Source organism: Heloderma suspectum, chromosome 16 (assembly GCF_057233095.1).
Source record: "Heloderma suspectum isolate Gila_16-S chromosome 16, 16-S_ref, whole genome shotgun sequence".
Lineage (NCBI taxonomy): Eukaryota > Metazoa > Chordata > Lepidosauria > Squamata > Helodermatidae > Heloderma > Heloderma suspectum.
The window spans coordinates 6,758,426-6,784,282 of NC_139473.1; the positions used below are offsets into that span (position 1 = coordinate 6,758,426).

General features: G+C 47.6%; 1 protein-coding gene across 12 annotated transcripts in view; it reads right to left on the reverse strand.

Annotated features, from left to right (window-relative positions):
- The window catches only part of BCAS3 (BCAS3 microtubule associated cell migration factor), a 583,990-nt gene that overhangs the window by 438,493 nt on the left and 119,640 nt on the right, over window positions 1–25,857 (reverse strand). For all 12 annotated transcript variants that reach the window (XM_084823239.1, XM_084823238.1, XM_084823242.1 and 9 more), the window contains one exon: window positions 17,958–18,051. In XM_084823239.1, coding sequence (XP_084679365.1) covers window positions 17,958–18,051 — 94 coding nt within the window. The remainder of the gene's footprint in view (window positions 1–17,957; window positions 18,052–25,857) is intronic.

Below are 25,857 nucleotides of genomic sequence, written 5' to 3' on the forward strand. Positions count from 1 at the left end.
TTTTTAATGGTTTGCTTTGAGCATCTTCATCTTGGAAAGAAGCACAAGCTACCCTGCACCTCTAAGGCCATTCCACTTAATCACAGAGTCAAGAGTTCAACGTGTTCGAACCTTGACAGAGGTGTCCTTAAAACAGATGCTTTCAAACTGTGCAGTGGGACGCAGACTTAGCATGCCATGAAAGAACGGCTGGTGTGCCATAAGAAATTAATTCCTTAAGTAATTAAAGGCTCCCGTTCGCCCAAAGTTCCCACCCACAGGGGCGCATGTCAGCATGTTTCACTGCTTTCGCCTTATGGCTGTCCAACCTACCACATCTCTGCTATTGGGTGTGTTTGGGAAGCGATGTAGAATTACTTCAGAGGAGGTGTGCCCAGATCTGTGATTCACGGTAGTTCTTCACACTTCCCGACAACCTTCCTGACCATCTGTTCCCATCGGTAGTACATGCCCTGGTCTCCTCTCATCCAGACTACTGTAACGCGCTCTACGTGGGGTTACCCTTGAAGATGGTTCGGAAGCTGCAGCTGGTGCAGAACGTGGCTGCTCGCCTGATTAAACACAGCCGCTGGCACGATCACATCACTCCAGTGCTGAAGGAGCTGCACTGGCTACCAGTTGTTTTTCGGGCCAAATTCAAGGTTTTGACCTTTAAAACCCTATACAGTTCCGGCCCAGCCTATCTCAAGGAGCGCCTCCAGCAACACTGGACAGGCCGCTCAACAAGATCAGCCTTGGATGGCCTTCTTTCTGTCCCATCAGCCAGGACAGCTAGGCTGGTGAGGGCAAGGGAGAGGGCCTTCTCTGTGGTGGCCCCCACTCTGTGGAACTCCCTCCCTAGGGAACTCCACCATGAGCCCTCTTTAATGAGCTTCTACCACACATTGAAAACTTGGTTGTTCAGGCAGGAGTTTGGGGTGGTTTAGGGTAATTTTAGAAATATGATGTTTTAATGTGTAATTTTATTGTTTTAAACTGTTTGTATTGTTGTACATTGCCCAGAGTGGCCGGGTGACTGCCCAGATGGGTGATTAAGAAATTTAATCAATCAATAAAATAAATAATCCAGGGAGTGGGCAACCTGTGACTCTCCGGATGTTTTGGCCTTCAACTCCCATCGGCTCTAGCCAGCATTGCCAATGGAGAGGACATACAGGAGTTGTAGGCTAAAACAAAGTGCCCACCCCAACCTAATTAATTCACGGTCCTTGCCAGCCCAAGATGCCACTGGCTTGGATGGCTTCAACAGTGGATGAGACAAATTTGGGGAGGGCGGGTCTTCTCCAGGGCAACTAGGGACAATGGCTTGGTGGAACCCCCTGGTCCAGAAAACGAATGGCTGTTGGTCACAGCTGCACATACGCACAAACGCTTTGGGATCACTGCACTTACCTACACTTGCAAAGACCAATAAGAGACCAGAAAAAGGCGTGGCTAATTGGCATCAGTTTCGATGCTGCAAAGTGATACATTCGGGGCAAATGGGAATGGGTCCCAGCAACTTTGAAGACGCCAATCTTTAATTTCAAAGTATACCTGTCGCTGCCTGCCTTGTGCCACAAAACAAACCCCAATTAATCCGATACAGCACAAGGTTTGTACCATGCAACAGGAACAAAATCCACAAAAAGGGGCTTGCTTAATCTGTGAGGCCTGATTGAGGCTTCCCAACGATCTAACAAGCTATTTTTTTCACTTGCCCACTTACTCTGATAAATGGGAAAACACTTCTGCGGAGAAAATTCCAATTTAAACTTCTTTAACTATTAACCCAAGACCACCATCGTATTTCAATATACCACATTTAACTAACCAGAGGAATTTCAGCTCTGTTAGAGGTGCAGTCAGGCATCCACAGGGGTACACAGTTTAATCGGTTTTACTGCAGGCCGAACATTCATTTTCCCTGTTATTAATAGGTGGAAAAGCTCTCCCTGAGCCAAAGAGGGAATCGCTGTTTAAAATTTAGACGTGTCACATTTCACAGCTCTCAGGCGGCAGGAGTGACGCCTGTGGACAGGAAGATCAATTATTTACTAAATTACAACGGAGCAAAACAGATATTTATCGGACATTGGGCTTTTCGAAAAAGCAAACCAGATCTTCCAAGTGTATTTGAATGTCTCGGCTGAGCGTGCCTCTTTTCCTTTGCGATCGATCTTGAAGCACATATGTGTTTCTCTGGAAGTTTCCATATCAGCTGGTCCCCAAACCAAACCCCCCCCCCCCCATGGCTTTTTAAATGCCTCTGAGTTGAAGTAGCTCGCCTGGGATTTGGCACGAGAGCTGCTGAAAGGGAAAACAGGCGATTGTGCCAGGGCCGGAACTTTCCCATCACTTGCTGCCTCTTCATTTTAACTGGAGATACCAAGGATTGAACCCAGGACATTCTGCACACACAGCCACTTGCTCTGTCACTGAGCTAGGGAGGGCTCCTCCTCTGCTGGGCCCTCTGGACCAGTCTTGTCTTCTCTCATGGCGGCAGCAGTTGTCCACTGGACAAGGAAGCAACTGAGTGTGGGAACCTCAACCCAGGCATAGCAGGCATTCCAGCACAGAACTACGGTCCCCGGGACACATGGACTCGATTTTCAGAGAGGACCCCCTTGCAACAGCCCTTGCACCCAGGCACAGGCAGACACCACCAACGGTATGTCAACCCAGACAGATAGCCAGGAAGATCAGAGAGAGATCAGGCTGAGCAAACTTGGGTTAGTAATGCCACTTTGGACGCAGGGCAGACCTGGGCCAGAAAGGCTGCACTGGTCCCTCCAGGCGAATGTGTCCAGTCTCCCCTCCCCCCTGGAAGATCAGGAGGTTCTGGGCAGCAGAGCGATGATGCCTTATAACTGGGCAAGCTGCCTTTTCCCCACCAGCTCCAAGCCTCCTGCCAGGTGTCGTAGTTGTGTGGCACCGTCCCTCAGGACAGCAAGTGTGGGTGGGGATTGTGTTGGGAGTCCTGCGTTAGCCATATAACCACCCTGTGAAACAGGAGAGGCTGAGAGGTTGTAACCCACCCAGGGAGCTTCACGGCTGAGGTTTGAACCCCGGCCCAAGCCTAGCACGCTCTCCTACATCCTAGGCTCTTCCAGAGAAGCACGGCAGTCAGCAGCCCTCCTTTTAAGAGGGTGTGAACCACCCAGCCCCCAAGCAGCTAGATACTGAAACACATGTCCTCTCCCTGACTTAAGATGGGCCATTCCTCATCCACAGCTGCAGGCTTTAAAACGTCTGCAGTCCCAGAAGGCACGCACCTTTAGCCCTAACTTGCAACGTGGGACCTGGCCTTCATTTCTTGACCCTATGTGTCCTGTTTCTCTAGCATGAACAAACGCAAAGAGGGATAGCCAGGCTCCTGTTCCTTTAATAGTTGTGCAGAAGAGGGAATTTTGGCAGTTGCCGCTTTCCCTCCCTCTCTTGCCCTGCATAACAAGCTGCAGCTGCTGATGTTTTCTGTTGTTTGGGACCATCAAAGGTGAGGGAGCTCTGCCCTCCACTGAATCTAGTCTCTTCCTTCCCCTCTAATAAAAAGCCTCCCTGTACAAAACAAAGCAAAACAAACTGGTGCAACCCAACTAGCTTTTGCTCAAGGGACGAACGACTAGTGCAACTTTCCCCAACCTGGTACCCTCCAGATGTGTGGGACTACTGTGAAAAAAGACAAAGTCTCAGGATGCTGAAAACTGTCTCTGTCTGTCTGTCTATCTGAAGTAGCCCAACATGTTTTGTCCCCAGATCATATCTTTGGGTTTTCTTCAGAGGTTACGTTTTCTAAAAAAAAAAAAATTGCAGAAATCTCTGGAAAATGTCTCCAAGATGAATCCTGTGATTGCAGACATTTTTCAGAGATCTCTGCAGGCAATTGTTTGACATTTTAACCCTTGAAGAAGGCCACACAAGCATGCACTCACTCTCAACATCCTGAGACTTTATCTCTTTTTTCTACAGAGTTATTTTGGATGTTCTCCAGTTTTGTCTGACCCTGGACTACAACTCCCAGCAAGCCCCAGACAGCAAAGCCAGCAGTGAGCAACTACATTTTGCAGCTTGTCGGGAGTTTGCTTATACTCTATACCAGGGGTGGGCAACTTGCAGGCCAAAGAATCTGGAGGGCTACAGCTCCCATGATCCTTCACCATTGGCGATGCTGGCTAGCACTGATGGGAGTTGTAGGCCAAAACATCTGGAGGGCCACAAGTTGCCCACCCTTCTCTATACAGACAAATATATGTGATACAAAGGGTTAGAAGACTTCTCACCAATACAGAGGACAGACCAGAAATTTGCACTTGTATTTCGAAGAAAACTTTGATCAATCTTCAAATACTATTCCTGTTATCATTCATTAGCCCTGAATAATCTTCTAAGAGCTGGCCGTTGTTCCTGCTACTATTAGTCAGTGTGATTTGAAAGGACTGTTTGAAAAAGATTATTAAAAACAGGAATATACCAGACACCCATCTAAAATACATATTTTTGAATCACTGGTTGATTATTATAATCTGCAACTTTGTATATTGGTATTACAGGATTACTATAAAATGATTATTACATATTTAGAGGTTACATGTAAACAATGAATTATGTGTCTGATGATATTTTCAGGTCCTTGTGGTTTTCCGCTCATTTGTATTTCCATTTTCAGGTGTTGTAGTCCAACACATCTGGAGGACACCAGATTGGAGAGAATTATACAAGTTTTTTTGAGCTACCAGTTGAAGACCAAGGATGCCCCTTCCAGCCTTGACCATGGATCAACTCATCGTCCATCCCCATTTCCTCTGTCATAACCCCTCTTGACTGCTTAAGACTCTAATATTCTTTCACTTGGCATTGCCTTTGCTCTACCTATGGTATGTAGAGCTGTAGTATGGCCTTTACCCAGGCCTTCCAAGGTCTCTCTTCTGCTCCACATAGCCTCATATTATGAACTTGGCTTTGAGCCTTTACTCATTCATGCACACAGTACAACAATCGGAACATTCTAACTTCCCAGTCGGGCCTCCGTCCTTCATTTCTCACAGGACTCTCAGTCACTTTCCTCCCCCATGCCCCCAAATAAGGACATCTCCATCCTTGCTCTGGTTTCAGTTCCTTTCCCAGCTTCATCACCAATTCATCTGTGCCTACATCTTAGGATGAGTCTGCAAAACACTGGACTAAGTATCATCAGGTGTGACGATTCAAATGAGAACCAGACCAAAGCGACTCATTTCTCACAAACATTTTCAACAGTGTTGAAAAATGCCTCTCCCGTCTCAGGGACCTTCCAACTTCATCCTGGCTAAAAACATACATCCCTACGGAACAAAGTTTTTGTATTTGTGATAGTCACATGGTTGAGGATACTATACACTACGTGCTACATTGCAAGTTATATAAAATACTAAGCGATAAATATTTAATGGGAAGTCTAGCACCACTAGCACCTCTAGCTAACCTTAATGACATGGATAAAATTATATTTTTGTTGTCAAGTACATCCAAGTCTGTTATGTTTAATACAGTTAGATCTGTGGTAAATGCAGCCCAACTCAGATTAGCCCAAGGGGATAATTGCTTTAAGAAATGTGATATCCGTGATTACATATTCTTGTAAGGCACTGAATATTTGTATATTGTACATTAAAATTTAACTTTGTGATAGAATTTTTTATTAACATCCTGTATTGTATTGTTTCAGTCCTAAAGGAAATCAACCCTGACTGCTCATTGGAAGGACAGATACTGAAGCTGAAGCTCAAATATTTTGGCCACCTAATGCGAAGAGAAAACTCCCTGGAAAAGACCCTGATGCTGGGAAAGACTGAAGGCAAAAGGAGAAGGGGACGGCAGAGGATGAGATGGCTAGATAGCATCACTGATGCAATGAATATGGACTTGAGCATGCTCCGGGAGAGAGCGCAGGACAGGAAGGCCTGGCGTGCTCTGGTCCACGGGGTCACGAAGAGTCGGACACGACTGAACGACTGAACAACAATTGTATTGTTTGGCTGTTCGTTGTTGTTTTCTTTGGCTACAACCTCTATTTGGTTGCCTAACCCAATTACATGAAAATGAAATGGCTGGAAAACGTGTGCATTCATTCATTCATTCATTCATTCATTCATTCATACATTTATTGCATTTATAACTTGCCTTTTTTCCACTTGCAAGGAACCCAAGGCGGCTTACACTATCCTCCTCCTCTCCATTTTATCCTCACAACAACCCTGTGAGATAGGCAGGGCTGAGAGTCTGTGACTGACCCAAAGTCATCCAGTGAGATGCCATGGCTGAGTGGGGACTAGGACCCGGATCTCCCGGATCCCAGTCCAACACTCTCACCACTACACCACACTTATGTTGTCCACACTTGCCCTGAACGGCATCATGATGCAGCCAAATCTCATTCGCTACGCAGCATTGTGACCTCACTCATGCCGTGTGCTCCGTGACTGGCGATGGGGTGTGATCATTTCTGAGACTAAGCCAGGAAAGGAGGAGGCCGCGGCAACCCAAATGAAACACTGGTGCCAAACAGGGCTCCCAAGACGGATTATTTTACGCAGTCTTAGCATGATTGAAAAGCACGGGGAACATTTTGACACGACGACAACTGCTAGCTTCTACCTGAGAAATCAAACAGGGGAGTATTTGGCACGGGAGTCACACCAGTGCAGCTAAGCGAAGGAAACCACGAGAACAGCGCTAGTGGCAATACAGAACTTGTGTTTATCTACCGCTGCACTAATGTTTAACTCAAACCGTAACATTTATAGCTCCGGGTTAAGCTTTGGCATTAAAAATTGAAAGCTGAAATATTGCTTCTGCCACTGCAAGTAGTAATCATTCTACTACAACAGCTACTTCAGCAGCAGGGGTGCCAAGAAATTACAATGAAGTTCTCTGTTATACTGTCAAAACCGTCCTTGGCTATTTGGGGTAGATGAGCCAGTAGGCCGTGGCATCCCCCGCTCCTCCTCCTCAGCTCCCCAAGCAGCTCTTGGGGTTCTTTATCTTTAAACGGGAACTGGACAGGAGAGCCCTTTGAATAGAGGGCACCTTCAAACAGAGGACTGCCCTAAAAGAGGACACCTAGCCACCCCAACGCGGGTTGACAGCAAACTAAGCTTGCTTTCTGTGAGCGCATCCGTAATCTTGCATCTGCAGGGTAGATGTTGCAGGCGGACATCTTCCTACGGCCAGCTTGCCGGCAGAACGCAGCTCAGTCTAACAGCGCTTTGGTTACGGCAAATAGAAGCCTGGTGCTCCGGGGATTCCGTGGGGGCTCCGGTTTGTGCCAGAAAAGTCTGGGCTATTCCAAGGTCAACGCAGGATGGAAGATTTATTTTGGACATGGAGCTGTCGTCTTAACACTCGCTTGCGCTGCCGTGCCAGAGGCCTGGGCTTGCCAGCCAAGAAAGCCGGTATGTTCCACTTGCGAGGAAAACCACATCACCGTCCAAAGGCCCCCTCAAGCTTGCCTCGCTGCATCTGCTCAGTCCTGGCTGAGGGATTCTGCCCTCCCACCCCCGACACACACCATTCTCACAGCTTCAGGCCCTGGCTTGCCTGAAACGATGTTATCCGTTGACCACCTGTCCGGATGGGCTCCACTTCGGGGGATCAGGCAGGCCACCTCAGCACTTGGGACCCCAGAGTCTTGGCCTGGGCGTGCTTGCTGGCACGCCTGCGCCGCACTGTTGCGCGTGGCTGAAAGGGAACAGCGGGGCTTTGCCATCCAAGCCAGTGTGGAGGCGTCACCAAGAATGGCTCCCCTCGAGCCTAGCGGTGGGCACAGCTCCAGCAGGAGCAGCCCCCAGCCCCGAAGAGGAGCCTCCTGGTATGTGCAGTGGCCAGGAATCGAACCTGGGATCTACTGCATGCAAAGCAGGTCCTCTGCCACTGAGCTACGGCTAGTCTCTTTCAGTCAGACCCTTGCTTGCTGGGCCACATTGATACAAATCTGCTTCCTAGCCCCCCCCCCCCACCTTGTGCATTGTCCCATCATAAACCACCTGCTAAGACACATGCCAGAATCGTTATTTCCACCCCCCACCCACCCCCCAGAGAAAGAGAAATACGAACAACTTCCAGGCAGATAATAATATAGCCTTGCATCATTTAGATTCTTGATAGAAAGTCAACAGCAAATTCTCTCCCACTCTCCGGTTGGTATTACAACCTTCAAAGGCACAAAACAATCGCCTTGTTTCCCAAGCTCCATACTCCTGCTGCAAAAGAAGGTTTTGGCTTTTCTAAAGGAACGTATGAATCCTTCACACAGACGGTGAATTAATGGGGCCCTTTCAGAAGTCACGAAGATGGGCCGTTGCTCAGCAGAAGAGCCCTTGGTTCAATCCCCAGCATCTTCCGGGCAGGACTAAGAGCCCTTGTGTGAGACCCTGGATAGCCGCTGCCAGTCAGTGAGGGCCAGGACTGGGCAACTGAGGGGGCTTGGGGGGGGGCAATTTCACTGCCTTGGGGCGCCGCAGACACTCTGCAGGGTGCACACAGGAAAAAGTGCTGCTCTGCCACTTTATTCAGCGGCAAACCACTCCGGCACACTACAGGGCTCAAATTTAGCTTGTTCTGAAGCTAAATTTGAGCCTTGCAGCTGTGGCATGCTACAAAGTTCAAATTTAGCTCTAGAACAAGCTAAACTTCAGCCTTTTAGCATGCCATGGCGCTAAATCTACCTGTTTTTAAAGCCAGTATGGGGTTTGGGGATGAGTCTTGCCCACCCCTGGTGCAGACAGTATTGAGATAGTTAGATCAGTGGTGTGACCTGATCCAAGGCAGCATCCTACATTCTACTTTTTTGTTGCAAAAATCAATTAGCTGAAAAACCTTTAAAGGAACCACAGTTGGCCAATGTGTACGAAAATGACCTTAACGTAAGACCAGTGAGATCAGCACTTGTGGTGTCCCCAGCACCTCCCTTTTACTGCTCCCCAGCCTCCGCTGGAGAACAGATCACTGGGAGCCACCTTGCCTGCTGAGAAGACCCTGTCCCCAAGATCTCTGCACTGTACTTGAGCCAGGCTGCTGGGCAGCAAGACCAGCACTAGCCAAGGGAATTAGCTGCAGATTTATTTATTTGTTGGCCTCTTCAGTTTGACTTTGTTCTGTACTTGTTCTGTATTTAGCTTCAACTATTTCACTGTCTCATTGAATTTGTGCTAGAGTTGTCAATTATATCTTACTTGAATGTATTCTTATTTTTGGAACACATGGGATGATGTTTTCCCTCAAAAAATGTTACATTAATTTAATGTTCCATTGTGAGCGGCTTTGTGAGTGGCTTTGAGCACATTTTACTATGGGAAAGCAGAATATAAATAAACTCATGCTGCGATCCTATATGTACTTACCTGGGAATAAGACCACATGAATTCAACAGGTCTTACTTCTAAGTAATACGTATAGGATTGCGCTGTCAAAGTTATAAAATGAGGCTAACTCACAAGAATTATCTAACTTTTCTTCTAGGGCACGGTACCTGCCATAGTAACTCCCAAATGAACACACAGCTCCTATTCACTTTAATGGGGTTTCTGCAGGAGCAATGCCTTAGCAATTGTGGCTACTGGCTTTAAGGGATCAGGAATTACAGCCTAAACATGGTCTTGTTTTCAGCAATAGAACAGCGAGTGATTCAATTAACCCATTGTACCTAACATGCTACACTATCAGTCTTATCCATAATTATTCGTTAAAAGCATCGGCCAGAGAGAGGCACAGTCACAGCTTTGTGGGGAATTTTTTTGGCAGTGTTGAATTACCCTTCTGGCAATTCATCCTACCCCTCAGAAACATTGTTTCAAAAATGTTTGAAATTCCGATTCAGGAAGCGCTGCCCTCATTCCCAGTTGACTTTGCTTGGAAGTGCCGCCCTCACTCTCAGTTCACTTTGTTTACTGTCAATAAGGGCAGCACTTAGCCAAATTGTCACGATGTCATCCTGGTCACTATGTGATCCCTGTTTACTCTGGAGCACCGATGTGACGAATCCAGAAAGATGATGACGCAGTCATGGGGGGGGGGGTGGATTTTGCACCAAGCCAGCAGGAGACGGAGAAACAAAGCAACAAGACAGGATTTTTTAAAGGTGAATATTTGCACAATTAAAGGTTGGAGGGAAATATTTCTGCCTCTTGCTACAGAGAGAAATACCGTCAATGCAAAAATCAAAAAAGGAGTACATATCAACTTTCAGAGCGAGTGTGCATAACCTACATTCAACCTCAGTTTTAATCATCTTACAAGGGCTGCAAATCTTTGGGATCTGTCAAAGCAAACCATGGAAATGTGTAAGCTGGGCTTTTTTTTTAAGTTCACATCCACATTTATTTTTCCCCTCCCAGGGCCCACTCAAAAAAAAAAAAAAAAAAGCGTAGCCAGTTCCTCTAACATAACCAAAAAGTCCAGATTGTGTGATTCTTATCAGTTATGTTATTTACAAGCACTGTAGCAAGGCACGGGGGGGGGGGGGGGCTCCAGTTGCAGCAGTATTTAAAGCCTGGAGGGGCTTGTCCCACACCACCCATACGGTCCCCAGTCCAGATCACAGTGCTGAGCCAGGGGTGCCCGCTGCCAACGTCGTAAATGCTGCCATTAAAATGTTTGTTTTAATTCTGACCTCAGAGTCACAGCTAATAAACAAGAAAGGCAGTGGGAAATTGAAAAACAAACTCAATGCAGCTGTCGGACTGGCTGGTTCACAACAGCATTTTTAACGGCATCCTTTAATTTCAGCTTCTATGAATAGATCCCATACACTACACGTTGCACGCCAAGCGGTCAAGAGCTGTGGTCACCCTTCTCCGACGCGTTCTTGCACGGCTGTGCTGCACAAATTCAGTTTGCAGCATTTTTTCTAAAGTATCCATCAGGAATGTCCTCTGTTTCCAGAAAGTTGAACCAGCCCAGGTTTGAGGGGGGCTTAACAGAAAAGTGCCCCCTTTTGGACTCGCTTCTGTGGGACCGTCCATTTTAATCTCCCACAATGCCTTTGATGTAGCATCGCCCCAGAGCATTGTGGGAAGTTTAAATGGCGGCTCCTGGACCCAGACGCCTTTTCAAAGGGGAGACCAGCACAGGTAAGGTGTCCTACTTTACAGAGCGCAGTCTATTTGACTGCCCAGCCTGCGTCTGGTTTAAAACCCAAAAACCGTAAAGAGGGAGGGCCAGCAAGGGCCTTGAAGTTGCCCATCCACCGTTGCCACCTGGACAGACGACTGAGAGGGCACACAGGTCACCTCGTCGGTCTTCTCCGCTGCAGCGAGGTATATTGTGTTTCTATTTCAGTCACAGTCGTTGCTTCTAAATTTGCATCTATACATACATGTGAGCATATGCAAATGCTAGGCAAATTGGTGTCCTCGTTTTGGGCGAGGCGTTTCCTCTCTCCGGGGCGATGTACCGGCCACCCCAAGCCACTGCCGGGCGCTGCACCGCAGGCTGCTGAATGCCTCCGATGCAGGCCGTTGGTCCCTCTGGCTCTGCATTTATTCCCTGCAACGGCTGCAGCAGCACCACAGAGCTGCAGGCAGGGCAATTCCCCCGCTCCACATGGGCATGCAAAGCACATGCTCTACCGCTGCACTAGGCTTATCCCACACATGCCAGTGCTGGTGCTGGCCCCAGATTTCCACTTCAAGTGACCACCAAGTTTCTAGCCCTCGTGGTTGCAGATATATTTGAAAGGGGATGGAACACAGGAGTCTGCCTTCTATGGAGTCAGACCACGGGTTTGCATTGTCGACACGGGCTGGCAGCAGCTGCCCAGGGTTTCAGGCAGGAGCCTTCCCTAACCCTGCCTGGAGATGCCGGGGATTGAACCTGGGACCTTCTGCAGGGAAAGCACGGGCTCTGCCGCCAAGCTACAGCTCTTTACCTCAATGCTGCATGCTGACCACTTGCTGCCTTGTCCAACTTCCTACAGGCAGCAAATTAGGGTTCAGAACAGGGGAAGAGCTCTGTGGGATCAGACCAGGGATCCATCTAACCCAGTATCCTGTTTCTAACAGTGGTCAACCTGGAGCCTCTGGGAAGCCCATAAACCTGGCCGGGCAGCAACCAATCTCCCTTGTTTGCCATCAGCACTGGCATTCAAAATGTGGAGGTCCCATGTGGCTAACATGGTGAATGGGCACTGACTGACCTACCCTCCACCATGAACATGTGGGATGCTCTATGAACAGCCAACCATCCATCCATCCAAGTCTGGGGTCCCCACATCCCACGGTGCCTCTCAAGTTCCTGCCCTTTCCAAGTATTTTTTTTTTTTTAAGTAAGCTTTTGAAAGGGTTACTTGGGAGGCTGGAGTGCTGCGAAGTGAAGTGCCAGTCTACGGCACCGTCTTTATTTCCAAGGACGCCCCGGAGTCTCACGTGGTCCCCAGAGGCATTCTTAAGCAATAAACGGGCAGCTGCCCAGCCCAGAAAGAAGAAAAAGGTACGCCGGGGTGGTGCGGAGCATCCTGGGGGGCTGGAGGAGGTGGCAGGGTGGGGCGGGGTTTGGCTGTGCGTGCGCATGTCTGTGTGTCTGAGCATCACCAGCTTGCCTTTGTGTTTCATTGGGTGTTTTATTGTGCTTTGTGGGGGCAGATATGCGATTTAACATTTGACGCTCATAGCCCACCACTGCCCTATACTTGGTTTCTTGGCCTTATCAATTTGCCTTCTGTTGGAGCAGAAAACCATGGGTTCAAGAGAGTGGTTTTGTGTTTTGGAGCTCAGGACCACCACCACCACCCCTTCTGCCCCTTCTGTAGTTAGGTTCTTGGGCAAGTTACTTTTCTTTTAGCCTCACCAGTTGGCCTTCTGGGAAACAGGTGCTTTGTGACCAGGCACGCCTACCATGGCAGCCATTTTGTGGGAGTGCCTACAACACACTCTAAAAATTCTCAATGTGCCCACCGTCCGAAACAAGTTGGGGACCTCTGATTCTACGCTCAAGGGCGTCACTGCTGTTGAAGGTCCGGAATTTTTCAACTGCATTCTGGGAAGCCTCACAGTTCCTTGGAAGCTTCTCAGGGCCACATCTATGAGGAGGTCAGTCACAGCAGCTTCCCTGGAAGCCAGCTGCAGGAATGTGTTGAGCATGATCCAAACCCTCCGACAGTGCACACCAAATAAAATAGGGACACATTTGTGTACAATCCCATTCTCACAGTAAATGTAGGAACACAAGGAAGGGGAAACCAAACAAGAGGAGAAGTTAAGCATGCTACCTAATATGAAGGGCTTCAGAGTCTTCTAAGCATTTCTCAGTAATCTTTACAACAGCCCTTTAAAGTAGGCCAGCATTAATTAACCCTAGATGGCAGATGAGAGGTCAAGAGAAAACAACTTCCCTAAGTGCCACTTAAGTCTGCAGAGGAGGTGAGACTTGGAGGCTCACACTCTCCGCCACCACCAGCCCACCTCTCCCCATATCAGGCATAAAAAGGTAGCCTGTATGCCCCTGTTTTATGGACTTCTCAAGACACACTGGAATACCTTTTTAACAAGTAGCTGTACTGCTTTTAAGAGCCCTATTATACAGCCTATGAAAATAGTTTTGCAGAGCCTGTATAATTGCTAACAGCTAAGTGCTAATGGCATTATATAAACAGGCTTCAGTGCGGTCTATTCATAAATGCTATGCACCCGGGTCAATATAAACCTTGCAAGACCCAAGGAATCAGGACAGCAAAGAAAGGACTTAAAAAAAAAAAAAAAACCAGGGCAGTGGGAAAACGATATGAAGGGAGGGATAATCCCTGTTGCATGAGATTCATGAGTCAAGGCCACATCATTGGATATAGTTTCCTACATAGATGTAAAACTTTGAATGTTACCATATACAAGAGTAATCCCTGTCATGACATAAGTGAGTGTGCTCAGGAAACCTGTGCCATTTGCTCTGGGAAATCAGCCCCGCCCTGTGAGCAAAGGCCCCAGCTACCTAGGTGCAGTGGTGAGAGCAGGGCTCTCTCAACGCAGAGTTCGGGGCCACTGTGACACTGGCAACCAATACACCAATCACAACCGTCTGCTCTCCCTATCCTCATGTGTGAAAACTCCAAGCTCAAAATGGCAGGCCACACTGCAGGTCTGAAACGTTCCCCACCACTTTGGCTTGCAATATTATACTAATATTGATCCAAAGCATGTACACAGCTACATATTCTCTCAATACAAACTGGAAAACCAGCTGTCAGGTAGGTCAATATTATTATTCCCACATGGCCGGCTGAACTGGTGATAAATCCTGGGATCAGCTGCATGCGAAGTACATGCTTTTGGAGTCTGAGCTGGGCATGTACCAGTCTCCCCTCGGAGTATGAAGGGGAAGCCACTGGTCCCCTGAGCCCACAGGAGGCAGGGGATGTATCACCTCACCCAGCTTCGGCCCAATGAGCCCAACCAAACGTGTCCCAGAAGAAAGAAGGGTCTCTTCATCAGGTCACGCTCTTGATCCTGACAACAGGAACCAGACCTCCAGTTCCACGGACGATTGCACATTTGACACTACAGGCCTGCTGGGTGGCTCAGCGTCTGTCTCTTTCAGGAAGCTGACCTTCTCTACAAGTCTTGGAGTTTTGCCAGGATGGTTTAAGCCATCCCTAGGCCAATTTAGGTATGGTTGGAGTCCGGTGGGGCTTAAGCCCTCAGCGGTAGAGTCGGCAGTTGCTGGTACAAACAGTCTCTCCTGACCAACTCTCACAGCTCTGGTTCTCCAGCCTGGTTCCTTGAGCTTCAAACTCCAGCTCTGTTTTAGGCCTTAAGCCTGACCCTCCAAGCTGGAATTCATGCCTTCTGCTGGACATGGAAACCCGGGGGCCATTAGACATGGCGCCTTTCAGTGGAGAGCCATCGCCTGTACACAGCAGACTACGTAAGAACTGCTCTGTGCTCCCGCTGACTTCCTACTCTGTGCAAATAAGAGTTGTTAGGTGGTGAGCTCCAGCCGCTGGAGCAGCCCCACACACACACCGCTTCTCCTTAGGAAGGCCCTCCACTCATGTGGAAATCAGTGGAACTGTGGCGAATTCCCAGCTCAGCTCAGCTCAGCTCAGACCTAGCAGGCCATGTACAAACCAAGGTCCTATTAAACCACTTGTGGGTTTAATATATGGGGCAGGCATAATTAGTTTAATAACTTTTGGAGTTATTAGTTCAGCAGCTTGCTCGATTCCAACCTAAATTAGAAGATGTCTTTAATAACGTACGCTCAATAATGCCGGAGTCGCTCACCCAGCTCCTGCAGACCAGAGTCTAGACAAATCGGCCATTTAGTCTACTCTGGCTTAAGACAGAGCAATTGATTCTACTGGATAACCATTCAATCCTTTCCCTCCTCCGCTTGTTATCAAGATTACACACACTTAGAATTCCTGGCAGAGCGTCATGTACATCATTAAGAGCTTGGAGGCCAATTCATAAACATCTTAATCATCCAGGCTCCTATAGCGTAGATTCCTTCCGTCTGCGACGACCTCCCAAACTGTAGTCCGAGGCGCCTTTGGCTGAGGAGCACTTGTGGATTTACATTTGCAGGTCAGATGTGTTTTTATCAGGGTCACTGTAGCATCCGTGATGTTTGTAAACTGTTTAGACCTCTTTAAATAAGGGGGATGATTCTAGGCTTAATCCCTCCTAATGAAACTTTTAATGGGATGATACTCCCCTGTGGGATTTGGAGATGGATCAGGCATCCGCCACGATCCAAAGCACCTTTAGACTCAATGGGTGGCCTTGGCCAAGGTAAAAGCCAGCGTGTGGTGGGACATGGACCAGGAGAGAGCCGGGGGGTGGGGTGGGGGGAGTGCAGTCAAAGTAGGGCGGCCATTTATGAATCACCAAAAAAGAAGAAAGGTGTTGCCAAATAAAGGGAGACACCAAATAGCATTAAATTTGCATATGTTGATGTATAGGTATAGATGCAAATTTTGAAATAATTATTGTATTTTAAATAGAAATAGAGTCGATCTCACCGTACTGTGGAAGACTGTGACCAGGTGGCCTGTGGGTTGCCTGCCCATTCACTCTCCTGTCCAGGCGCTAATGGTGTATGGGCAACAGTTCTTATGGTTCTTTTGCATTCAACTGGAATTTGACAGGACTGCCCTTCAAAGAGAGGACGGTCCTCTGGCAGCCCTTCAAGGGGCTTGAAACCCCCCCCCCCGATAATGTCAGTGAGCAGATGACAGAACAAAAGCTACCTGACAATCCGTGAAACGCAGACAGAACAGATTTTATGCAATCTGTACATCCCTAGTCATGGTACACCAAAATGGGTTGCAGAGAAATTCACGCTTGCTTTAGCAACAGCCTACACCAGTGCTGTAAATGGTTTTTTTTCTGGTTGCACTTTTATGCTGTAGTTTTTAGCTTTGACATTTTATATTGTTTCATGTTGCGCTTTGTGGTTTTAATTTTTGTGAACCGCCCAGACAGCTTCAGCTGTTGGGTGGTATAGAAATGCCATCAGTCAATCAATCCCACTTGCCTCCTGCTCACCTGTGGCAAATGCGAATCACTTGCAGGTGACCAGGCTGCTGCAAGCTGGGAGAGAGTCTGCTTTTTCTTCCCCTTTCAGGCTGTTGATGTGCCACAAGTGGCTGGCATGGATCTACGTTCATTGTTGGCAAGCAAGCAAGCAAGCGGTTGGGGTGGGCAGGTGTGTGTCCGTTTTCACTTTTCGTGAGCATATTCGCAAGGCTGACCTACATCTCCTTCCAAGGTCCACTTCCCAGTCTGAGAACTGCAGTCAGGTGCCGGGAATGGGCAATGCCAGCACAAGCCCTCCAAATGCGATGATAAAATATAGCTTTCTCCCCTCCCACCCCCCGGTCAAAAGCAGCTGAGAGCAATAGAGCTCTGAACCATGTGCAGTTATTAAGGAGTTCTGACATAACAGATGGGCTGTCAACCGTAAGTCCGACTGGCCACTGCAAGCAGGAGATAGGACTTTCATTCCATTTTTCGTTCTTTGAAATGTGATTTCATCCCAAACCTCTTCAAGGCATTTTAATTCACTTTAGAACTCATTAATTTAGGCAAGCGGAAGCTCTTGATCTTCCCCGGCCCCTTTTCGCTGACCGCCGTGCAGTCAATCAAAAAGTTATTACTCTGTCGTAGGAAGGATAATAAACAAGTTACTCTGTTGACTGGACAATATTGCATGGACAGGATGCATTCTACCTGCCCACAAGCCTTATTCAGCTGAAAGTAGGAAGGAGAGGGGCAAAGGTGCTTTCTTTGAGGCTTTAAATATCATTTTCAGAAAACTTCCTCCCCGCCCCGCCCCCCAGGCTGAAAAAGTAGACTAAGAAAGAAATCCGAGTCACATCTCCAGGTTAAACATTAAGCGCAAAAGGATAAGTGGTGTCAAACCTAGGAGAATATTTGCACAAACCTCAAGAAATAAAATAATCTTTGTGTATGGGGGGTGGGACTGGAGGGAAGCCTCCATTTCAACTGGAAATACAACGGATGAGGAAACCTTCTATTACCTTACTTTTCAGATACATTAATGCCTATTTCCTACAGATATTGTCTGTAACATCTTGACCCAGGGCAGATGTAATGCTCCCGATCTCTAAGCGTGGTTAAGGGACTGAGAGCAGGCTGACTCCTTCCCTCCTTCCCATGTGAGAATCTCTCTCTTTCCCACCACCTGCCACGGTCTTCACCCATGACTAAGGGTTATGTCTGCACAAACGCTAACCACTAGGTATCCAGCAACATGACACCTGAGTAGGGGCTTCAAATCACATCTCCTGAGTCCAAATCCAACTCATGCCATGTTTGTGGCTTTGGCTGTTAACACGTGGAAATAACCACCCAACACAAGCCTGCATCCTTAAGATTGCAACATTGAGGTGCAAACGAGATCACATCAAGGGCCACAGTAATGGAAGGGAGCCTCGGTGTCTGTAGCAAGCGCAATGACATAGAAGTAACAGCAGCAGAGACACTTACCACTTGGGTTGAAAGACATACAACAAATGGGCTTCTCGTGGGCAGGGAAGTGAGCTACGATGCCACTGCTATCCACGTCCTCAGACACGAGCACCTGCATCATAAGAGAGAGAGAATGGAAGGGGAGTAATGTGCCTGCACTTTATTCTGTTACACCCACAGCCCAAGGGTTCAGAACAGTTCGTTATGCAAATGCTTCATGGAAAGAGAAGGCATAAGAAAAATGGCATCTTTTACAACAGCCTCCCCTGATCTGTACTACAACCCCCATCATCCTGAGCCAGCATAGCCATGGGAAGAATGGGAGTTGTAATCCAACACATCTGGAGGGCACCAGATTGTCATTTTATGCCAGCCTTCATCTATCTAGCAAAGGCTCCCCTTTCCTGCCACCCCAAATGTCTTCTACTGGAGGCAGAACCAGACCCAACGTTAACCACCGAATCCCCATCAAATTGACACACCCCTTCTTCCATAACATTTCACATCGTGCATTTCCCCACCTTCCAGTAGGAACCAATAATGCCGAGCAGGGGTGGGGAAACATATAACGTGGTGCCATCACATAATGCGCTAATGTAACTACACATGTTACAAGTAGAGAAGATGGAACTCAACATGGGATTGCTGGGGGTTTGGGTTATGGTTGTCAAAAACAAAACTGTTGTCTAGTTGTGTTCAAGGGTGGCATCTCCAAGCTCATGGTACCCTTGACACTGGTATGCTCTTTCTTCAACCACTTCCAAACACTGGTAAATAACTACAAATAAAAACATGCAGCATCTTCACCCAGCTTCAGCCACCTTAGGAAGAACACACAACATGTCTACATTCTAACAGAAACATTTTAGAAAACAGATATAATGGAACTGGTTGCCCAGTTATGGCCATTTAGTGCTCAAGCAACAGGGCGGCAGGGCAGAGACAGTTATGTCCCTTGTTCCCCATCATACCCTATACCAGTCTTCATCAAACTGGTGCCCTTCAGGTCTTTTGGACTTCCATCAGCCCCAGCCACCATGGCCAATGACCACGAATTCAGAGTTGTACTACAAAACATATGGAGGGCACCTGGTTAGGGAAGGCTGCCCCATAGAATGGGTTTTTAAATTGGGACACTATATAAGGTAGGAAGATAATGGGTTTTGTGGTAGAATAACAAAGTGGTCAGATTGCACCAAAGGGGCAGCTTCAGGGGCCAGTGCAAAAGTGGACAACCTTACGACCTCCACCCCACCCACGTGGACTACCTTTCCCCTTGAGGAGGAACTCCCACCATCCACACACCCCACAAACCCATGTACCACCAGCAATATGAGAAACAACATTTAACTTCACAGTAACGAATGCGATTTCTTAGTACATCCCTGTTGTGTTCTAGACATGCAGAAAACCAGAACATCTTCAAGCTCCCAGAAACCACTGATAAAATCATAAATACCTTTTTGTTTGACTCTGACATTAACAGACAGCACAGAGGGTAACTCGTGTATTTAATACACAGCAACATTATAAGAAATAAAGAAAGAAAGAAAGAAAGAAAGAAAGAAAGAAAGAAAGAAAGAAAGGAAGGAAGGAAGGAAGGAGGGCGGGCGGGCGGGCGGGTGGGCGGGCGCAACCTGTCACCAGCAACATGAATATGGCAGGAAAAACTCAACTATAAGTAATGGGAATATTAGATGGGTTTCTGCCCCTTTTCTATCCTTTATTTTAAACAGGGGAAATATTGGACACCTTGACTTTGATCTCCAGACAATCTGGTCTCCCCAGCTTTTCAACAGCTTTCTGAAAACTGTCCATAACTGCCAATCACAGAGTTCTTTGGGGAGCTGGATTATAATTAAGCCGGGTCACCAAGCACAAAGAAAATGCTAACAGCATATATTTATTTGAAGCATTTATATGCTGCTTTTCAAGAGAAAGCTCTCTGAATGGTTTATGTAGCAAAAGGTGGCTTGCAAACAGGTTTCAATAAACTTGTGTACTGTAGTCTCGGGGGGGGGGGCGCTTTCACAAGTTGATCTTCCACCCTTGAGCAAAGGAATGGATTCCCTCTCCTTATCCCTGATTGTCTATGCAGTCTTAGAGTAACCCCTCCCTGGAAGCAACTGTTCCCCCCACCCCACCCCCACAAGCCCAAATTCAGGAATGGATCAGACAATGGGTGCTTCCCACTCAAAACCCATTGTGCGGCTATTCTGAGAAAATATGGAAACAGTGTGAAAACATGGGAGGTCTACAAATGGAAGACGATGGTGATGTCCAGACCTCCCATAAAATTCTGCAAGTGAGGCAGCGTGATGGCACAGTGAAAGCCTCATCAGGAAAGTCAATGATCAGGCCATGAGGGCAGGGCTGCTCATCCCACACTGTTCTTCCCTCCGCTGGCTTGATGACAGGTAGAATCACAGGAGAATTGATGGAGCTGTCCTCCTCCCTCGCCAACGCCCGTGGCAGTTCCGGCTGTATTGGTCTTGGCAAAGAGCTACCCCTCCCTGAAAGCACACACACCCCCAGATCAGACCTGGGAGCAGAACAGGTAACGGTGTCCAGGCCAGAACGGTAGGGTGGGTCCTGCTGTTGTACAGTTCTTCTCTCAGAGTAGATGCAGTAGGCCTAACTTATTGTTTTCGTGCCTGCTCAGGGAATCTCTGACCAAGCCAAGTTGAAATTCAAAATAGCTGTGTGGAGTTACCAGGCCAGGCTGGATGGCTCTCCAAGTAAGAAGATTTGTTGAGAATGAAGATCACACACTGAGGATGGGGTTTTTTAAGGCTTGGTGGGGCCAGATTGGTCCTTGAGGGACACCTGACTGAGTGCTGTCCAGTTGGTATTGCAACCAAGATGGCACCCTCGAGGAATGGAGTTCAATCAGTGGGGCTTTGGGCAGGAATGCAGCTCTGATGGGGTAAGACCTCCCCATAAGCAGCTGAAGCCTGGATTCAGGGGGGCCCAGTTCAAGACCCATCAACTCCAGCACTCCTTGTGCATGAAAATTTCACCAGCTTTATCAAAACCTCTTTTTTTTGTGCTTTCCTTGAAATGCTATTCCCTCTACACACCCTCAAAACAGAACATTCTTTGAAACCCTGGCTGTGGGAAGAAAAAATTATACTAAATATAGATGCAAAATTTGCATTTTGAGAGAGAGGAAGATGTTTACCCCACATCGCTGTGATAACAGTAGTAGAATCTTGTTTTTTCCCACACTTCTTGGATCCTTGAAATACTGTGGCCACAACCCACCAGGATATTCTCCCGAGGAAGCCCCATTAAAATAATCAGAGCTAAGAAGAGGCACCCCCCTATCCCCATACACTAGCACTAGACCCATTATTTTCAGTGGAGGGGCTGCACAGGAGAACACCCTGAGGGGATTGTACCCAGAATATTTCTCCTAGGCATGTGGGCTACATTGAGCGCAGGTTCAATCTGTTCAAAGGCCCTTATTTGTATGTTTCAGAAGATGAAACCCTGTTTACATGTTTAAACAAGTCATGTAATGGAGATGAAAAAGACGGGGGCTTGACTGTTATGGATGTTCTAATGGCTCTGTTTTTGTTTTCCAAAAAGGATCTGGGAGAATGTCCTAAGAGCATTTCAAAAGGAACAACACTCCTTTCATCAGCCTATTTAAGCTTCACTAACTTGTTTCTGTTATGCTCAAAATCCTACAAGCTAGGCTTCAGCATGTGAACCGAGAACTACCGGAAGTACAAGCTGGGTTTCGAAGAGGCAGAGGAACTAGAGATCAAATCGCCAACATTCGCTGGATCATGGAGAAAGCAAGAGCATTCCAGAAAAACGTCTATTTCTGCTTCATTGACTACGCTAAAGCCTTTGATTGTGTGGATCACAACAAACTGTGGCAAATTCTTAAAGAGATGGGAGTACCAGACCACCTTACCTGTCTCCTGAGAAACCTGTACAAGGGACAAGAAGCAACAGTAAGAACCGGACATGGAACAACCGACTGGTTCAAAATTGGGAAAGGAGTACGACAAGGCTGCATATTGTTGCCCTGCTTATTTAACTTATATGCAGAGTACATCATGAGAAACGCCAGGTTGGATGAATCACAGGTCGGAATTAAGATTGCCGGGAGAATTATCAACAACCTCAGATACGCAAACGATACCACCCTAATGGCAGAAAGCAAAGAGGATCTAAAGAGCCTCTTGTTGAGCGTGAAAGTGGAGAGTGCAAAAGCTGGTTTGAAATTCAACATTAAAAAAACGAAGATCATGTCATCTGGCCCCATCACTTCCTGGCATATAGAAGGGGAAGAAATGGAAGCAGTGACAGATTTTACTTTCTTGGGCTCCAAGGTCACCGCAGATGGTGACTGTAGCCATGAAATTAAAAGACGCTTGCTCCTTGGGAGGAAAGCTATGGCCAACCTAGACAGCATAGTAAGAAGCAGAGACATCACCTTGCCGACAAAGGTCCGTCTAATCAAAGCTACGGTTTTCCCAGTAGTAATGTATGGCTGTGAGAGCTGGACTATAAGGAAGGCCGAGTGCCGAAGAATTGATGCCTTCGAACTGTGGTGCTCGAGAAGACTCTTACGAGTCCCCTGGACTGCAAGGAGGTCAAATTAGTCCATCCTAAAGGAAATCAACCCTGAGTGCTCATTGGAAGGACAGATACTGAAGCTGAAGCTCAAATATTTTGGCCACCGAATGCGAAGAGAAAACTCCCTGGAAAAGACCCTGATGCTGGGAAAGACTGAAGGCAAAAGGAGAAGGGGACGGCGGAGGATGAGATGGCTAGATAGCATCACCGATGCAATGAATATGAACTTGAGCACGCTCCGGGAGAGAGCGAAGGACAGGAAGGCCTGGCATGCTATGGTCCATGGGGTCACGAAGAGTCAGACACGACTGAACGACTGAACAACAACTTTTTTCTACACCTGATCCCCAGTCTTCCACGTGGTCAAATGTTAACCCTCAGCCTAAAACACTGTCCCCGTCAAGATCACGGCTGCCCCACAAATAGTGCTGTAATGGTAAATGCCGAGGGCAGCCACTCATCATGAGAGTTCTCATAGCCACACCCCCCAGGAGAGTCCAAAATGCAGGCAGATCTGTTGATCTATATCTGACTGACAGACAGATGGACTGTCTATCTATCTGAGTGTATAAGACCATAAGAAGATCCATGCTGGATAAGACTAAGGGTCCATCTAGTCCAGCATTGTGTTCACACAGTGGCCAACCAGCTGCCCACGGGAAACCCACAAGCAGGACATGAGTACAACAGCACCCTCCCACCCATGTTCCCCAGCAACTGGTGTACATAGGCATACTGCCTCTGGTACTGGAGGTAGCATATAGCCATCAGGACTAGTAGCCACTGATAGCCTTCTCCTCCAGGAATTCATCTAACCCCCTTTTAAAGCCATCCAAATTGATGGCCATCTCTCTCTCTCTCTCTCTCTCTCTCACACACACACACACACACACACACACACACACACTAAAAAGCACCAACACGTAGAATAATGCCCAAGTTATTAGGATCAGCCGACACTCATAGTATAGTGAGTGGCAAAAGGCAGGGTAGTGGTTAGCATGGTGGACCTCGGCTGGCAAGACCTTAGACTGCATGGGAAAAGGAAAGAGAGGGGTGCATGTCCTCAAACAGCATAAGACCGCCAGCTGAAGATTTTTCCAGTCCCAGCACCAGGGAGAAAATCCGTTTTCCCTCAGCTACTGTGAGGACTGCAGCTAAGCTCAGAGGGAACAGAGAAGTCTGGAGTGGGGTGGGGTGGGATCATGGCTAATTAAAAAGTCCCGGGGCTTCGACCCTGCAAGCTCTGTCTCCACTACACCACTGCTCATAACATTACACAAGAAGGGACCCCCTGCCAAAGATGGCCCGGTATCCAACCACGTCCAGGACACCAAACTGATCTACTCCTTGCATGGCTGCCTTCTGCAAAGAGCCTCCAGAATCACAGTCTGAAGCATTGTTTCAGGGAGCCAAATATTCTCAAGGCTGGCCACTGGGCCTTCCTAGACAGGAAGGCCTACAAAAGACTTCCTGTTTGAGATGGACTTTGTCTGAGCAACAAAGGTCTTTCTGGCTGTGGTGCATTTCCACTAGTTTGTCAGCTCCTGTTCCCAGCTTGGTCTCCATCCTATGTGCCGCCGGTGTGAGCCATAATTCCCAGCTCCTGGCTCCGCCCTGAGGACTGCCTGTGGCTCAGTGCTGACACGGGAGGAAGCAGAAGAGCAGAGCCCATCCCTGCTGGGAAATGAGCTGTGTGAGATGAGGCCTCGGTGCTTCTGCATATGGGCTTAGCAAGAGATTACCACTCCACGATGCCCGTAAACACACAAGGCTACCCTGAACCCAGAACTCTCCTGATAACAGAACACCATCACCCTGGAAAGCAGCGCAAAGTGATGCAAGGGCCCCATCCAGATCAGGGGAGGCACAGGGTGCATCGAGAACTCTAGGCTTCACTCTGTCCACTGCAATGTGTAGGGTGGCCAGCTGTTCCCTTTTACAGAGGTCAGTCCTCTATTTGTAGGACTGTCCTGTCCAATTCTAGTTTAAAGATGAAGACCCATAAGGACAGCTGCCCACCTGGAGAGCAGGCTCAACAGGCAGGCACACACACAGGTCACCTGGTCACAACCTTCCACTCTATAGTGAGATGTACTGAATTTCTATTTAAATTATAATAATTTCCCAGGAATTTTAGCATTTTAGCAATCTAGTCTTTTAGCTGTGCTGTTTTAAATTTGTTACTGTATTTTAAAGCTTTGCATTGCTGCTAGGTTTTATGCTGGCTATACTTTTGTACTGTAGTTTTAATGCTTTTGTATTTGATATTGTTGTTATGCTACACTTGTGGTTTTAATTTTTGTTGAGCCGCCCAGAGAGCTTCGGCTGTTGGGCAGTATAGAAATGTAATAAATAAATAATCATTTCTAAATGTGCATCTGTGCCTACAAATCAGCACATGGAAATGTGATGCAAATCACTGTCCTCTTTTTGAGTGATGCATCTCCTCTTTTTTGGCAATTCGTAAGTGGCCATCCTAGATTATAGCAGCACACTGGTGCCTAGAGGCCCCCCAAAAGACCTGGATCCTTTCAGAATAATTTCAATTTCTGGACATTCCCCAGGCTCTGACATGGGGCTGTAAAGGGCAGACGGACACTCCAAAATTCAGCACCCAGGCCAGGCCAGTGCCATCTCTCATCAACCAGCCTTGAAAGACGACGGGAAAGACTTTGGGAGTAAATCAGATTATCCTCTGTGGTACAGAGAAGCCACATTTGGGCCTTCTGACTAGATCAAGCCCTTAACATCCTTCCTTTCCCCCCAAGGCAGCACCCCCTTCTTCCGACCCCAAGCCTTGTGCTGTCGCTGCCATCACTGAAAGCGCATTATAAAAACGCTTTCAGAGCCGACGTTCATAAATCTGGCCATTACCCTGTGTAATGCACGGGAACTCTATCTCCGAAAGTTGCTCCATTATCTCCAGCTATCGAGAGGGGAGGAGGAGGAGGAAGCAGGGACTCAAGAAAACAACATTAAGTCTTTCTTCTGTCAAGACCCTGCACATCAGCACTCATCTTGTCAGCTGCTCGACCTCACTTGCCCAAAGATAGCCGATGGACTTCAAAAGCAAGAGACTCGACCATGAGCACACTCGGCTCCAACAACCGACTGCATTAAAGTTCTTCAGAACACCCACATTGATAAGACAACTAAGGAGGAATTAAAAAGGGGGATAGATACAACTCCAAAGCGACCTTCAGGTGTTCTAAGAGACCCCCACCCCGACCCCAAAGAATTGGATTTGCTTTCAAGGAAAGAGATTGATTAAAACTGTGCTACTGCCACACATTCCGGTTATATTTGGGGCGGGATCTGATAT